Genomic DNA, 17,001 nt, shown 5'->3' on the forward strand with positions numbered 1-17,001 from the left:
TTTTTACATGGGTGCTATAGATCAAACTCAGGCCCTAAGCATCTCACCAGCTGAGCCATCTCCCGGCCCAAGCACTGTAATAACACTAGCACAAATTACTTAAGGAAAGATGCCCTCCTGCCTTTAAAGAAGACAAGAAAGGGTTAGAAGAAGAAAACGAGTTTAAAGTTTGGATTATAAACTGAAGCATCTACATACGGTTCAAGTATAACACGTGGGACCATTTCCAATCCAGTTTTATTCAAACTGTTCTGTTTCTCTAATCTCTGAGGATTAAATGTTTATCTCTCACAGATTTCAACCATTCAACTTTTAATGAGCAAACTCATGAATGGTCGGGGACCACTTACCAACTAATCTCTAATCTCTATTCCCCGATGAAAGAGTGGGCAGCCTGGCCTCCTCAGAGCCTTCTCTAGCATCGGTAAATCTTCAGGCAAAACTCTCTGTGGACTAAAGATCCATCCTGATCCAAACTCGTTTCTCTGTATCCAGGCTCCTCTATTCCAAAAGGCAGGCTTCCTGGCTGCTCTTTCCTCTTTAATCTTTCCCATACTGCTCTGTCTGGAGTGGCCTTCTCTCTCCTTCTGGAACGACCCTTGTCACTGTTAAGGCAAGACTTAAGCAGTGCCTGACTTCCTTCCTGTACGAGGCTGATCTTGCCCTCCTCTGATTTCTGTGCGGTTACAACTGACTGACAGACATCTCGGTACCTCAAGAGTTCCCTCTGAGTGGCTTTTTTTTGGTTTTTGTCTTTTTTTTCCCCCCTATGGAGACAAGATCTTGGGTAGCCCAGGCTAGCCTGGAACTCACTATGTAGTGGAGATAACTCAGAACCTCTGATCCTCCTGACTTAATCTCCAAATTGCAGAGGTTACAGGAGTACACTACATGCTCATTTTATGGATCAAACACAGAGCCACACGCATGCTCAATGAGCACTCTACCAACTGAGCTACATCCCGGCCTCAAGAGTGTTCTTTGTTTCTTAGAAACACGTAACTGAGCAAGGCAAACCGTGTCCTCTTATTGGTAAAGCCAACTTTGAGATACACAAGTTTCACAGACAACCTGAGAACACACTTAATGCTCCAGTTAAAGATGCAGTTCTGCAAGCTCATTGCCTCTCCAACCCAGGGAGCATCGTTTCTGTATTGGGTGTGCTCTAAAGCGGTGTGTACAGAATCGGGAGAGTGCGTTGTATAGAAAGGAATGACTGGGTAGATTTGAGACTTGCCAATCTAAATGAGGTCTTTGCTTGGCTCTCTTAATCTATTCTTTGCTCCCAAAGACATAATCCTATTTTTGTTCTTGGTTGGGTTTTGTGAGGTAAGATTCTGTTGTGTGTCCCAGCTGCAGCTGTATCAAACCCACTATGGATCCCAGGATGGCTTTGCTCTGATCCTCCTGCCTCCAAGCCACCAAGTATCATCATACCCAGTCTGGCTCCTATCTTGTAAATACATTTTTTTTTTTTTTTTGGACAGCTTCTCATTATTCCAGGTTATCCTCGAATATGCTCTATCGATGAGGCTGGCCCTGAACTACTGATCCTCCTGCCTCCACTTCCCAAGCACTAAGATTCCAGGCATGTGTCACCTCTGTAAGCAAGAGGTCAAGTCTGGGGAGAGGAGGAGCATGTAGGAATGTGGGCTCTGGAGCCAGTGTGGTTTGAGGCTGTAATCCCAGCACTCAGGTGGATGAGGCATAACTAAGACACCTGTGTGGGCCAGTGCATTCCAAGCTAGCTTGGTGCTGCAGTGTGAGATCATGTTTCAAAACAAACAGAAATACAACGTGGCTTTGGAGTCAGATCCCGACTGCCTACTAATTCTTTAATCCAGAATCATTTAACCTTCCTGGACCTCAGCTTTCCCATTGGCAAAACAGAAATAACTGCTTCGGTCTAGGGCTGTAGCTTAGTGGTAGATCATATTCCTTGCATGCCTGAGACCCTGCATTCAGCTTTAGCATGCACAAAAATCTAAAAAAAGAAAAAAGAAAAAGAAAACAAACAAACCCTCCCCATAAACTCTGCTTACATAGCCACGTGAAGGAATGAGACTTCCTGTGCCCAGTGACCGCTGGGTGCTGGCATTCCATTACTGTCCAATAAATGTTATCGAAAAGTTATTTGGAATATTCCCTTAGTGGAAAGTCACTAGATGTCATTTGTCCCTCTTTCCAGAGTGGCCACATTCGTTGCATCTTCCTTTTCTGTTTTTCATTATTTCAAAGCACTATTAGTTATCCTTTTCCTAAGAGTCAAGAATCTAGAGAGCATTGTTGCTACAGGGTTCTGAGCAGCTCGGGCTCAGTGGAGTCAGAGCTGGAGCTTACTGCCTTTGCTGATATCACTGCAGCTCTGCCAAGGTGAGACGTGCAAGTTTAGATGAACCTGAAATGAAAGAGACCAAAAATATACAACCTGCCTGAGACTGAGCAGCCAGGATGCCACGCAGCAACCTAAATTGCAGCCTTGGGGCAGAAGGGCATCTCCCTTCTGTGAGAACTAGTGCCCAGGTCCCCACAGGCAGGTGACAGGCAGGAAGGAGGTACCAATCCTACGGGTGTCCCCCTACCTCTACTGTTCATCTTTTTATTGAGTGTAAAGCAAGAGAAACTTCTATTATTACCAAAGTTGAAGTTCCTCTCCAATTCTATTTTTAGTTGTCCATTTTCCTTAAAAGAATAATATGTAGTATAAAAAATATAAAGCTGGGCAGTATATATGTGTATATGTGTATATGTGTGAATATATATAATTTTATTTTTGAGAAATTCAATCTTCCCTGATGGTCAACACAATTTGGTTCTGATTCTTCTAGGCCTTTTCTCTACAGGTTTACACATATACACATACTCTATTACACACATAAGCACATACTCTATCACACACATAAGCGCATGCTCTATTACACACATAAGCACATACTCTATCACACACATAAGTGCATGCTCTATTACACACATAAGCACATACTCTATTACACACATAAGCACATACTCTATTACACACATAAGCACATACTCTATCACACACATAAGCACATACTCTATCACACACATAAGCGCATACTCTATCACACACATAAGCACATACTCTATCACACACATAAGCGCATACTCTATTACACACATAAGCACATACTCTATTACACACATAAGCACATACTCTATTACACACATAAGCACATACTCTATTACACAGCACTACAGTCTTTAGATTATTATTTTTTTATATGCACACACTCCTATCTTGGAGATTCCCATCAGCTACAGACAGTACATGATGTTTACCTGTACCAGGTATTTAGCTGTACAATGATAAGCAAATGTAATGTCCCCACCCTCAGGGAGTCAGTAATGTAGGAAGAAGGATAAATAAGTAATTAAGTAAATAATTTCAAGATGAAAAATAATACAGAGGAATGAGCAAGATTCTAAGATGGAATCGCTCCCCAGCCTTTTGGCTAAGATCAAGTGTAGGCTTCTAAGGTAGACAATAAGAAGCAGGGCTGGGAAGTAGATGGCGATCCCAAGGCGTAAGCCCTAAGTTATAAACTGAGTAATTTAAAGACTCAGACAAAAGGCACCCCAAGCAAAGTGTGCTTGTGCAAAGGCCCGACATAGAAGGGTTCTGAATGAAAGACTAATATTTTAAATTGGGCTCCTATGTGGCGAGAGGAAAATGGCTGCCTGACTATAACACAAGCAAGGCTGATCCTGGCGTGGATGGAGACGGTGGCAGTAGAGAAGAGAAAAACTGATGTATGCTGTTAGAGATCAAACAGTGGGGATTATGTATGGATTGTGTATTGAGAAAGAAGAGAAAGTTAGAGAGTATTCATAGGATCTTTGAGCAGCAAGGAAAATGGAAGAACCCCTGATTTAAAAAAAAAAAGAAAAGAAAAGAAAAGAAGAGAAGAGAAGAGAGCAGCATTAAGCAGCATCACGGAGCACCCATGACGTGGACCTCCGTGCACACGTGTCATCACGGAGCACCCATGATAAGGACCTCTGTGCACACATGTCATCAGTTCTGCAAAAACACTTCCCAGAATAAAAATGGCAGAGGTAAAAGAAGCATGCATTTCAAATGACAGAGCCCTAAAAAGTGACACCTAAGCACAAGGCACAGGGGCTAATGCCTGTAGAACACAGAGGCAGGAGGATAGCCTGGGAGTCCAGGGGCAGCCTGGCGTACAAACGTAGGTGAGTCACAGCTCCATCGTAAGCCCCTTTCAAAACGACAGGACAAAAGCTCTCCAAACATCTGCACTGAATTGATCTTTAACAACAGCCATGGATGCAGACGTTATCTGGCGTTTTTGTTTTCCCCTTTTTGATGTTTATTTTGAGCTACGGTCTTACTCTGTACCCCACACTGGCCTGAAAGCTTCAGCAATCCTCCTGCCTCAGCCTTCTAAATCCTGGGATGATAGGTACAGATGCCACCATGCCGGGTATTTTATTCACATTTTTGCCAAAAACTTCCTACAGATTTGAAATCTATAAAGAAAAACAGAGATTAGGCACCCATCATTTGAAACGCTGTTTTTCTCGCAGTCTTTTTAGCACTAAAAAAGTCCCATGAGGAATGTCTTCTCTAGGGAGGTTTTTCTGAGCCACCTTTCAGTGAGACCTCTGGCTAAGCCCTCCCAGCCTTGCCCTCATACCCTGTAAAACACAAGTAAACTAGCCTCACAGAGCCGTGGCTAGGTGAATGAGCTCACCCACGTAACAGTGTGCATCCTATACCTGATAAACAAGAATAATTTCAGCAACTTAAGTCAGGCCATATAGCTGGTATGAAAAACAGCTGGTTTTGAAAGGAGACGGAAGACTCTACACAGAAAGAAAACAAGTTAGCATTGTTTTGGGAAAAAAAAATAATTTTTTTAAAACACACTTACAGTCCTGGCTGGCCGGGAACTCCCTATGTAGACCAGGTTGGCCTCCAGTTAAGAGATCCACCTGCCTCTACCTTTCTGAGTGCTATTTTAATACAAAGCCCACAAACATGTAAAATCTTCTTCAAAAAATATTTTATGAATATTTTAAAATATTCTAAGCAGTCAAGAGGTACAGGTCAGTCTGTTGTTTCATTAAGTAGGTAAGATTTCTTTTTCTTTAATTTTTTTTAAGATTTATTTATTATTATATGTAAGTACACTGTTGCTGTCTTCAGACACACCAGAGGAGGTTGTCAGATCTCATTATGGATGGTTGTGAGCCACCATGTGGTTGCTGGGATTTGAACTCAGGTCCTTCAGAAGAGCAGTCAGTGCTCTTACCCACTGAGCCATCTTGCCAGCCCAGTAGATAAGATTTGTAATCACAGGACATCATTTAAATATTGTCCCCAACTATGAAAGCAGAGGCTATTGGTTCCCCATGACTTCTCAAAACCCACCCAGTTACTCCCACCTAGATGTTCCCAGAATTTGAGGGCTAGACCGCTAACTCGAAAGCATAGACAGCCCCCCAGATGATCCTTAATTAAGGTCAAATTAGTGTCGAGGGGCTTGAATGCCTCCCTCTAAATCCACAGGATACCTTGGCTGTCCCCACTATCACAGCACCGTTCTCTGCACTGATTAACTAGGGTTCTCTCCTACCGCGCACTCCATCACTGTTGGTATGGAGAAGCCCCTCAGGTCTCCTCATCCTCCTCCCACAATCAAAGCCAGGCCTTTCCTGGGAGAGCCAAGAAGAGGCCCAAGGCCCCTCAAAACACCACATATAGGCAACACGCATGCGAAGGAGGCAATGGTGTTGAACAGACTTTCAAAGGGACCTGTTATCCACAAAAGGGAGAAGCACTACCAAATGTGCTTCCAAATTCAGCTAGACAGGGTACCACATGCCTGTAATCCTAGCGAGGCAGAAGCCAGACATCAGGAGTTCTAGGCTAGCCTGAGCTACAAAAGATCCTGTCTTAACTCTATCCGAGCCAGGCAAGAATATCTCGATAACACATTCCCAAATATGAAACTCTTACACACTGGTCTGATGGACTGACCAGGGGGAGATACAGTATGCATTTGCCAAACTACTTTGGTAGATTTTAGGGTAGAGCCTACTGCATCAGAAGAACCAGGCACTAGCCCTGTAGATAAGGATAATAAAAAGGTCTTTATCTTTACTTTCATTCCGTTAAAATTTAAAAAAATATTAAATACAAGGCCTCTCTTTGTGGCCCTGCTGGCCTCCCCAGTCTTGGGACCAGCAGTGAGTCATACCCAATCACTTTGTTTAACAACCCTGGACTTCTATACCAAGCACAGCAGTACTTAGTGTAATAAGCTAACTGCTCCCCAAAACTCCAACACAGGCCAACCCTTTCCTCAGCTGAAGCCATGTGAGCATCCAGGACTATCCTTAAAGCACTGTGAAGTGAGTCTCCCCTTCACTTATAAAGAGCACAAGAGCTCAGGACAGTCCCAGGATTGAGCTGGCGGGCAGGGAAGGCCTCTTACCACCAAGCCTGACAACCCGAGTTCAATCCCTGGGACCCACATGGTAGAAGGAGAGGACAGACTCCCACAAGCCATCCATACTGTGGCACACAGGTGTCCAAACACACTCAATAAATGAGTAAAAGTATAATTAAAAGTTTTGGGCTGGAGAGATGGCTCAGCGGTTAAGAGCACCGGCTGCTCTTCCAAAGGTCCCAAGTTCAATTCCCAGCAACCACATGGTGGCTCACAACCATCCGTAATGGGATCTGACGCCCTCTTCTGGGGTATCTGAAGACAGCTACAGTGTACATATAATAAATAAATAAATCTTTAAAAAAAAAAGTTTTAAGTTATAAGATTTGTTTTACAGTCTTTCAGATGAAAAGCAGACTACAAAAACTGGATCAGACCCTAAGCTCCTGATTAGAAAACTAACAGCCTTTAAGTCTAAGTTGGCAAAGCTCAAACCAGCTAGTGGGGTGTGTGTGTGTGTGTGTGCGCGCGCGCGTGTGTGTGTGTGTGTGTGTGTGTGTGTGTGCGCGTGTGTGTGTGTGTGCGCACGCGCACGCACATGCTTTTTTAATAGTTTCATGGGAAATAGGAACTACATAGAAGGACTATTCCCTGCAAGGAAACTGATATAAATAAATGATAAGTAAAACAGCTAAACTCTGAAGTCTAAGTAGATCTTAAAGCAGAGTAACCATCTCTTAAAATAACCAAATCCCAGGCTCAAGCCCAGCTCTTGGAAAAGGGCTGGGTAACTGAAGAATGTGACAGTCTCCTTTCTAGACTGACCCAGAGATGGGAAGAGAATTAGTAAACATCTAGCTGGGTGGTGGTGGGCACCCTTTAATCCCAGCATGGGTTGGGGGGTGGGGGGCGGGAGGCACAGGTGGACCTGAGTTAGAGGTCTACAGGGCTACACAGAAAAACCCTGTCTTAAAAAAAAAAAGGAAGGAAGAAAGAATTCCTCTTGTTACTGCATAGTACTGGGGACCTGGTGCCAAAACCAACAGGACAACTCTAGCCCTGGAGGAATGTCAGAGGTGACTAAAGAGACAGAGAGGATGAGGGCAGGAATTAAACCCCCACTGGTATAAGCCTAAGCCCAGCCATGCAAAGAGCTCAGCTAGTCTCTTGATGGTTCTTAAAGTTACTAACAATACTTTTCAGTGTCAGAGAACTCTACAAACTAAGCCTACACAGAGCACTTAAGTTCAGGATTTGAGAGACTCTGCACCATCACCCTTGGCTGCACAGGGATTTTTATCTTCAATCACTTCCGGCCATTCTAGCTGTTTCACCAGCCAGTTGAGTGCAGAAACACCACGCTTTTCTAGGTTCTTCCCTACCCAACACACAAATTCTCGAGCCACACCTTTACTGTAAGGTGAAGGTGGTAAGAGAACCTGGAGAGAGCGGCGAAAGGAGAGAGCAGGGAATGAGGCAAGACAGAAGTAGCCAGGAGTGTAGGAGGGGCACCAGGACCACCAGGGCAGCTGGATGCCTCCACACCCCTCCGGGACTCACTCTCGGGGCCAGCAGAGAAAACTCAGGGATCCTAGCTCAGTTCAGCTTCATTCTAGAATCCCTGCCCACCCCACTTCCTCAGAAAGGACCTTAAATCCGTCTATTTCATCTATAGCTGCTCAAAGTGGGAGTCCTGAAGTCTCATGCCCAGAGGGGACATGAGACCTCCTGGGAGACTAAGTGACCACAGCACCTTCCTTGTCTTCAAAGAAAATGGTCTTTCTTTTTTTCTTTTTCTTTTGTTTTTTTGTTTGTTTGTTTGTTTGTTTTTCCAAGACAGGGTTTCTCTGTGTAGCCCTGGCTGTCCTGGAACTCACCCTGTAGACCAGGCTGGCCTCGAACTCAGAAATCTGCCTGCCTCTGTCTCCCAAGTGCTGGGATTAGAGGCGTGTGCCACCACTGCCCGGTGGTCTTTTTCTTTTTCAAAAGTATTTTAAAGCTAGAACAAACCCCCAGATTTTCCCAGTCATCGCTGCAGCTCAGTTCAAATGCAAGAAATGTCTCCTCAAAATGGAAGCCGCCTAACAGAGCAGGCACCAAGCGGACTTCAGGCAGGCAGTCCTAAGGGCTCACCACAGTCAGCTCTGGAGCAAATGCCTTGCCCTTGGTCTTGACCTCAGGGAAGACCTTGACTCTGCCTTCCCAAGAAGCCTGGGGGAAGATCTGTGGTTTCATTTCCTCTCCACCTTGGCTTCTTTTTTCACTTCACTGAAGACGAGTTATTTCCACTGAGGCCTATTCCTGCTCTCACCAACTGTGGCAGTTCTCTCAAGAGTATGTGACTGCCACCTGGACTGCCCCAGCTGCCGGACACGCAGACCCAGGAAGGCCAGCACCTGAGGCTTCTCATGGAAGAGCATAGGGGCAGGAGGCAATTCCAGGAACTCCAGTGTTTTATCCTTACAGAACAGTTAGTTACTATACCCTTTCATGTGTGGAAAAAAAGATTTATAATGTGAAACTGTAGAAAACATATTTATTACATAGACATGTGGAAATACAATAAACCCCAATAAAGAGCAGAGACAAAGGTAGCCAAAACACATATGACAAAATATTCAGGAAAATCCAGAGTAAAGCCAGATAGCATTTTGATAAGCAAAGAGACAAAGGTTCTCAAAAATATAAACCACCCAGAAGTGGCTTATAAAGAAAAGGAAGACCAGACCTCGTGGCACACACTTTTAATCCCAGCACTCAGGACCTAGAGGCACGCAATTTTCTTTTGAGTTTGAATCTAGCTTGGCCTACATAGTGAGTTCTAGGACTGTCTGGGTTATGAAGAGAGCTCTTGTCTCTGTCTCGGAATATGGATGAATGGAGGGATGGATGGGTGGGTGAAGAAAAGAAGGGCCAGGGATGCAGGTAATCAATCGGGAGAGCACTTGTCTAGAATGAAGGAGGTTTGGGGTTAGATCTCAAGCACTGTGAAAGAGGAAGAGAAAAATACGGGAGGAAAAGTTAGATACTAAGTTATTATAATGGGCAGGAAGTCATTGCTACAACTTGAAGAGAAGGTATAGATAGGTCTTGGGGATCAAGACAGCTCACTGGGTTATGGTGCTTGCTTTGGAGTCAGGTGACCAGAGTCCAATCCTGGAAGTGGAATGAGAAAACCAACTCCTTAAAGTTCCTCTCTGATCTCCACACATATATATCACAGCACAACACACACAAATGACTTTAAAAAATGGATAAGTCTCAATGGCCTTGAAAAAACATTTAACCTTTGGCCCAATAATGCCACTTGTAGAAATTTATCTAAGACAATAATCAGAGTTGAAGACAAATATTTGGGCATAGGAAATTCATCACAAAACAAACTATAGATAAAAGAAAAAGTACAAGATAACAAAGTAACCAAAAACTCTACTGTAGAGTATATGTAGCCATAAAGTCATGATACTAAGAATGTTTTAAAAATTAGAAAATACTTAAAATTGTAAAGAAAAACTCCGCCAGGAAAGGTGGTCCCCAGCCTTTAATTGAAGCACACAGAAGGCAAAGACAGGCATATCTCTGTGAGTTCAAGGCCAGCTGGTCTACAGACCAAGTTCCAGGACAGCCAGGGCTACACAGAGAAACCCTATCTCTAAAAACAAAACAAGCAAACAAAAAAGGGGTGGGGGGCTAGAGATAGCTCAGCAGTTAAGAACTTTGGCTATCTTCCAGGGGACCCAGGTTCAGTTCCAACCACCCCACCCACACGGCAGCTTACAACTGTCTGTAACCCCAATTCTAAGGGAATTCACACAGACGTCCATGTAGGCAAAACAATTAATACTTGTGAAATAAAAAAATTAATTAATGAAAAAGAGAAGAAAAACTCAGTTTATGACACGGTCTGGGAGCTATTATCTTAATTGTTAAATTAAAATATTTAAGTGTGTCAAAAATCCTACAAGGAAAAAAATTACTAGTCTATAGTACAGATGATTTTCTTCTATCTTTCAGTAATTTCCAAATGTGCTTAATCAATACAATTACTTTATAATCAAGAGGAAAATCCTCTTTCCTCGCTTGGAGGACACTTATTTTGGGGGGGGGGGTTGACGATTTGGTTTTGAGACAGTGTCTCACTGTGTAACTGAGGCAGGCCTTGAGTTTACAATCACAATTCTATTACCTTAGCTTCACAAGAGATTACAGGCATGTGCTCCCATACCACATTATTGTTTTTAAAAGATAAACTTGGAAATGTTTAAGGCCATAAAAACAATTTATAGAACTGACAAGGTGGCTCAGCTGGTAGAAGCTCCTGTGGGAGCCTGACAACCCCGGGTGAAGTCCAGAGCCTGTGGTGGAAGGAGAGAACTGACTCCCCAAAGTTGTCCTCTAGCCTCTACATTCAAACCACACATACGGTGCATGCCTGTAGTCACAGACATGGCAATAATAACTTTTTTGAAATTAAGAAACAATGTATAACCTATAATTGATCAGGTTCAATGTCAAGTTTCTATCCTGAGGAGATTACACAGTGAGATGATGTTCAGCACAGGGCTGTGAGAGCTGAGGCGTGTAGCCCACATCAGCTCTGGGGAGGTGCTCTCTGTAAGCTACAAGCGGCTCCTTTGTTACCTTTTTCTTTCCCAGTTTGTCAGCTCCAATGTAACTGATTGCTCTAAGGAAAAGCTAGTGGGTGCGGGGTTAGGATTCCGACTTTCAACTTTTCTTCAGCCCCGCTCAGGCGGCTGTCACTAAGTTACCACTGAATGTCTCACTCTCCTCTACATCGTGGGTTAATAACAGCGCTTACCACACGGGACTGTGCTGCAGAGTTAATGAGAGTGGTAGTCGAAGACTCAGCAGAATCTGCTGTGCGCTGTGTGCTCAGTACACGTTAGCTGAAGTTTATCTCAACAGTGACTCAGATCTGAGATCACTTGTATGCCCCAAAAGGAGTTTGGGGTGCAGAGATCCAAGGAAGGCAACTAGCCTATGCTGTATACCTGGTCACAGGCTATCCCTGCTCCTGTCAGATGAGGGTTTCCCAAAGCCCACAGTATTTACGGAGCTCCACCCCCACACTCCTCCGGGAAAATTGTATCAACGCTGAGTCAAGACCACAGACTCCTGGCTTTCTGGTACAGACATGATGTGACCCACAGAGACCTAGGCAGAGGTTGGAGAGCTTGAGGTGGTTAGCTCAGAACACTGATCCCAGGAATCCTCACACAGCCTGCGCCTTAAACCAGGTACTCTATCCAGGTGGTGCAGATACATCACAGGTGTGCAAGCATACTGATTTTTTTTTTCTTCTTCTTCCCAGGGGCAGCTGAAGGTCATGACTGGTCTCCTCCAGGTATGCCCGGATATGAAGCGCCTGCCAAGGGGGCGATCCTTTCTTGCTTCCCATGGAACACCTCTTTGGAACATCCTGGACTCTGAGTCCAAGTTGGTGCCATTGAGTTGATGTCAGGCTCTCCACATTGCAGAGGCCAGGATCTCTAGACAGCTCCACGGCTGCCAGCAGATCTAATCTCCCTTTTCCAAGGCAGATGAAATCCAATAAGGCTGCTAAGTCTACAACTTATCCCTCCTCATGGGCAGAGTCAGACCTTCAGGCCATACCAACAATACACCAGAATTATTACTATCACCTAAGAGTTCTTCGGGGCGGGGGGAGAACTGAAAGCTCTTTCCCCAAGTTTTCAGATTTATCTCTTAGCATATGTTCAAATTTCTCTTCCTAAAGCTTCATGTTGAACACATGTTGAACATGGTCCAGCTTCCTCTCAGGGATACCTGCTACTAACCTCTCTATTCGGAGCCACTCACATCAACATCCAAGCCCCAGACAGAGGCAAAGGAGAATCCCCACGTCAGCTCTGAAAGTTAGTCTTTGGAGACCATCCCTTTTGAAACCACAGAAAGACTACAAAGAACCACAAGCAATGGAACACAAACCAGTCGCCAAAGCTTAACATGAAACGAGGGGGAAAAAAAAATCAGGAGGGATGGTTTGTGTATTGTTTCAATTGGGAAAAAAATTGCCTAGTCAAATGGCTTATCCACATGTTCAGCCTAGGCAAATCCACTATAACTTAGCAGGATGCCTGCAGGCGGTTCTGAAATAAGTAGAATGGCATCGCTCCTTATCCCACCCCCCACTCCCAAGGGCAGCCAGCCCCTTCTCCGATCCCCCCTTTCCTCTCTGAAACATCTGGTCTGAACGCAAGACCCGCTCTCATAAGAGAGGAAAAATGCTTGATTTTGGCTGGGGACCCAACAGCTTCCGAAACCGTCCCACCAGCGAGGTCCGGGGAATGGAATTCCGGCAGCAGACCGGGAAGTCTGAGGGAAGTGGGGAGGGACGAGTCTGGACCTCCGGCAGGTCCGGGGCTTGGGGACCCCTCCTCCCCGACCCCCGACGGGGCTGCGGGGGTGGGCGGGACCCGGCGGGGGCTGGGGGTGGGGGGCGGCGGGAAGGCGGCAGCGCCGGTCTCACCAACACTAGGGCGAATCGCTCCTCCAGCTCGCACGGCTCGGGCATCGGCGTCTTGCCGGGCGGCAGCAGCAGCGGGACGGAGGGCGGCTCGCCCGGGCCGCCGTCGGTGCTCTCCAGGTTGCCCATCGCGGCGGGGCCTCCTCCGGGCCTCAGCCCTCCACCTCCTCGCCAGGGCCCTCTGCCTCTCCGACCTGGCTCCTCCCTCGGCGCCCGCTCCCCAGGCCCGATTCCTCCGCCCCTTCGGGGGCGCCTCGCAGTCCAGCGGGCGGCGGCGAAGCGCTCGACTCGCCGAAGCGCGCCTTATTCATGCAGGCCCCGCCCCCGCCCCGCCCCGGCCCCCGCCTCCGCCCCGCCCCGGCTGACTGACAGTCGCGCCTCCCAATCACAGAGCCTCCCGCCCTCAGCGGCCTCGCGCCTGGCTGCGAGCGCGCCCTGGTGGCCCTCGGTGGGCATCCAATCGCTGTGCTTGCTGGAGGATGTAGCCATAGGGCGCGGACTGCAAAGTTAACTGGGAGACGTGGGAACACTAGGGAGACAACCCTCTGTCACTCATGTATGTAATTCCAGCACTTGGAGAGGCTGCGGCAGGAGGACTGCTTAATTTGAGACCAGCCTGAGCTACATAGCAAGACTGTCTTGGAAAATAAGCAAGTAATCGTGAGAACCATGTACGTAACCCTGGAGAAGTCTCGCCACTACCTTCTGAGCTTTTGTCGACTGGAGGGGGAAATATATGCTTGAAAGTATGATTAAAATGTTTCAGTGGAGGCTGGAGATGGCTCAGCTGTTAAGAGTACTGGCTGTCCTTCCGGAGGACCTCGGTTCGATTCTAAGCAACCACATGGCTGCTCACAACTGTCTGCAACTCCGTTTCCAAAGGCTCCGACATCTTCACACCGATAAGTGTGATATGTAAGCAAAACACCTAAAAAAAAGATGGTTACTGTGACCTAATGTCTACTTCGGGCCTGGCTCACAGAGGGTTTTATTATCCAAGGATGGTATCTCTTTTCTGGAGCCTTACACAGACTTCTCCAGGTCTCAGGTTCCTGTACAATGCCAACAATAGAACATACAAACAGCATAGCAGAGAATGGAGGTTAGACTGTGGAGGTCAATGGCTTGGGTTTGGTAGAAAGCGATCTGTTAGGTCCTTCCACTGCTCACAGCCCTCCAGCTCTGCTGAAACCGAAAACTGCTGGCTCGCCGCTAGACTCGGCTGCTCTCCACGCTGTGGTAACTCCTGCTTTCTGGAGAGGTCATATACGATCTAGGTCATGCGTGCCCTTCCCTGGACTTACCATTAGGAAGGATGGGATTCCATCCAATAGAGACTCAGGAGGGAGATCTATTTGACACAGGCATCCAGGGAGGAGGAAGGCTTCTTGCAGACAGACAGAGAGAGACAAGTGAAAGAGGCATTTAGAATAAGGACCTTATCAACACGCACAGGTTCCTTGGCTGGTATGAGAGTGGGAGAACTCTGCTCTGGCTTGTCACCACCGACGAGGTGTCGGACTTCTGTCATATCTGTCAGCCTTTATCCCCTTCTTCCGGTGATAGAACCATATTTTCTTTTAGAGAACCACTAGATCCTGTTTTCGGCTGAAGTGCAGCTGGACTTTACCCCCATCAAGGAGCAGGACTTGACCCAAGACTGCCCAATTGTAGAAACTATTAGTTGACCTGAGCCACGCTGACTGTACGACTAGTCAAGGCTATAAAGAGAGAATCAGGAAAGACACTCTGTCCCTGGGACTTGTGAAACCGTAAACCTACTGCTATTGTCACTTACCTTGCCATTACTAGTCAATCCCAGCCTGCCTGAGAATGAAACCGGTACATGCTGAATAACAGCTGGGAGGGTAACGCAGAATCCAGATGTCTAGAAACTGGATCTCCCAAGTTATCACCTAAATGTTTTAGTCGTTCATTCAACAAACTTTTTTTGAAAAGATCATTATATGTCAGATACTGTTCTAAGCATTGAAGATACATTTGTGAGCAAACAGAGCATACTTATTTATCACGAATACTGTCAAGTAATATGGAGCAGAAGTAGAAATTTGACAGGATGCCTACCAGCGCTCCTTCTTCATCCCTGTGTGGTCCCTCTTCTAATGTTGACAAATCATCCACACTGATAGCTTCCTCTTTTCCTTCTCCACGACCCTAAACATACACTTGCCCAACTTTAAAAAAGAAACTTTATCTTTCTTTATGCGTTTGTGTCTTATGTGCACACGGATACCAGAGGAAACCAGAAGAAGTTGTCAGATCCCGTGGAGCTGTAGTTACAGGCGGTTGTGAGTCACCCGATGTGGGTGTTGGGAACTGAACTCAGGTCCTCTGGACCAGCAGCACCTCTGCTGAGCTACCCTTCTGGCCCCTTTCCTCGTTCCTTCAACAGACACTTCCAGAGCACAGACACTGATAAAACTGTAGACTCATACTAAACAAAAATCAGTAACTCAAGAGGGAAAATATATCACTATTCACTTATCGTGGATACTCAAGGAACGCGTGACGGAAAGAGAAACTTGTCAAGATGCCCAGCAGCATGCCTCCATCCCTGTGTGGTCTCTTAGTCACCGGCATTTTGGTTTTTTTCTTGGTTGCTCATGCTTAACTACCAGACTTATATGCTCTAAGGATCTTCTGGAGCTTGCCAGATCATCACGTTCACTGTAAACTCCCTGCTTACTCAGAGCCATGCTTTTCCTTGTAGCACTAAAAGATCTCCATAGAATACTCCCCAAACCTTAATGCCTCTTTATTCCATGTTTCCAATCTCACCTACCTCCAGTCATTCAAATGAACCCATTTATTTATTTATTTATTTATTTATTTATTTATTTATTTTGAGACAGGGTTTCTCTCTGTATAGCCCTGGCTGTCCTGGAATCACTCTGTAGACCAGGCTGGCCTCAAACTCAGAAATCCTCCTGTCTCTGCCTCCCAAGTACTGGGATGAAAGGCGTGTGCCACCACCGCCTGGCCAAATGAACCCTTTTCTCCAGCCAGACCCATCTGCTTGTTCCAAACAGTGAAGAAGAGCCAGGTATAAACCAGTGTCTTTCATCCAGGTGTTTACTGTTTGGAAGAAACCTAGTGGACTCCCAAACTAGTGCTTACAAAACAGTGTGATAAATGTAGCAATAGGGATGGATACAGAGTGCCACCGGGGAAGCTGAATACAGCTTTAGGAGAAAGGCTTTGGAGAGAAGACAGTACTTAGGCTGGGAAGGAAAGAACCATGGAGATGAAGACGGAATGTTGACCAGGAAGGGGAAAGGCCTTGTGGGAGCGGAGGAAATGAACTAGGAAAGAATGTGGGAGGCTGAGCAACAGTAAAACATTTAACTAGGCCAAAGGATAGAGTGTGGGGAAGGAGAACAAAAGTTGGGTTGGGTCGGGTTGAATAGGGAATCTTGCACAGGGCCGAAGAACTCACACTTTGTTTTGTAGATAGTTCTGTGTCCAGGTTAGGGTAGCTTGCATTTTCTGCGACAAAGTCCCCCTGTATGATCCAGGCTAACCTTGAAATTATGATCCACCTGCCTTAGGTTCTCAACCCCGGGATTACAGGGGTTTGCCACCACACCCAGTTTCTGGACAGCTTTTAAGTACATTCTTTGGGAAGATTTTCATAAATGCATTTCAGAATCTAGAAAGGTCTAGAGACAGAAAACGGAGGAGAATGGAGAAGAGCTGAACTAAATCAGGGCGGGAAGATAAAGCGGAAGTTGAAAACAATCCTATCTAAACCAACCAGCATTGATGAACTATTTGATAAATAATGGTAAAAATATTTTATAGTGTTTTATATGTTTTAAGTGTAAATGTATTACTCTGGATAAAAGGTGTGTGTGTGTGTGTGTGTGTGTGTGTGTGTGCACGCGCACACATACACACGTGTGCTCGAGTGTGTGCGCGCCATGGCATGTGTTGAAGTCAGAGGGCAGCTTGCAGGAGTCAGTTCTCTCCTAGCATGTGGGTTCTGGGTGCCAGGCACCAGCCTTGGCAGCCTAGCATGTGGGTTCTGGGTGCCAG

The 17,001-nt window shown here is 45.9% G+C and overlaps 1 protein-coding gene across 4 annotated transcripts in view; it reads right to left on the minus strand.

Annotated features, from left to right (window-relative positions):
• Fmnl3 (formin like 3) overlaps nt 1-13,231 on the minus strand; it is a 54,070-nt gene extending 40,839 nt beyond the window's left edge. For 2 of the 4 annotated variants that reach the window (XM_031355213.1, XM_031355214.1), the window contains exon 1: nt 12,949-13,221. In XM_031355213.1, the coding sequence (XP_031211073.1) occupies nt 12,949-13,074 (126 nt within the window). In that variant the 5' untranslated portion in view covers nt 13,075-13,221. Of the gene's footprint in view, nt 1-12,948 lie in introns of all 4 variants that reach the window. The other 2 variants (XM_031355215.1, XM_031355212.1) reach the window with 2 other exon arrangements.
• Between the last annotated feature and the right edge of the window lie 3,770 nt (nt 13,232-17,001).

Source organism: Mastomys coucha, unplaced genomic scaffold (assembly GCF_008632895.1).
Source record: "Mastomys coucha isolate ucsf_1 unplaced genomic scaffold, UCSF_Mcou_1 pScaffold11, whole genome shotgun sequence".
In the NCBI taxonomy this organism is placed as follows: Eukaryota; Metazoa; Chordata; class Mammalia; order Rodentia; family Muridae; genus Mastomys; species Mastomys coucha.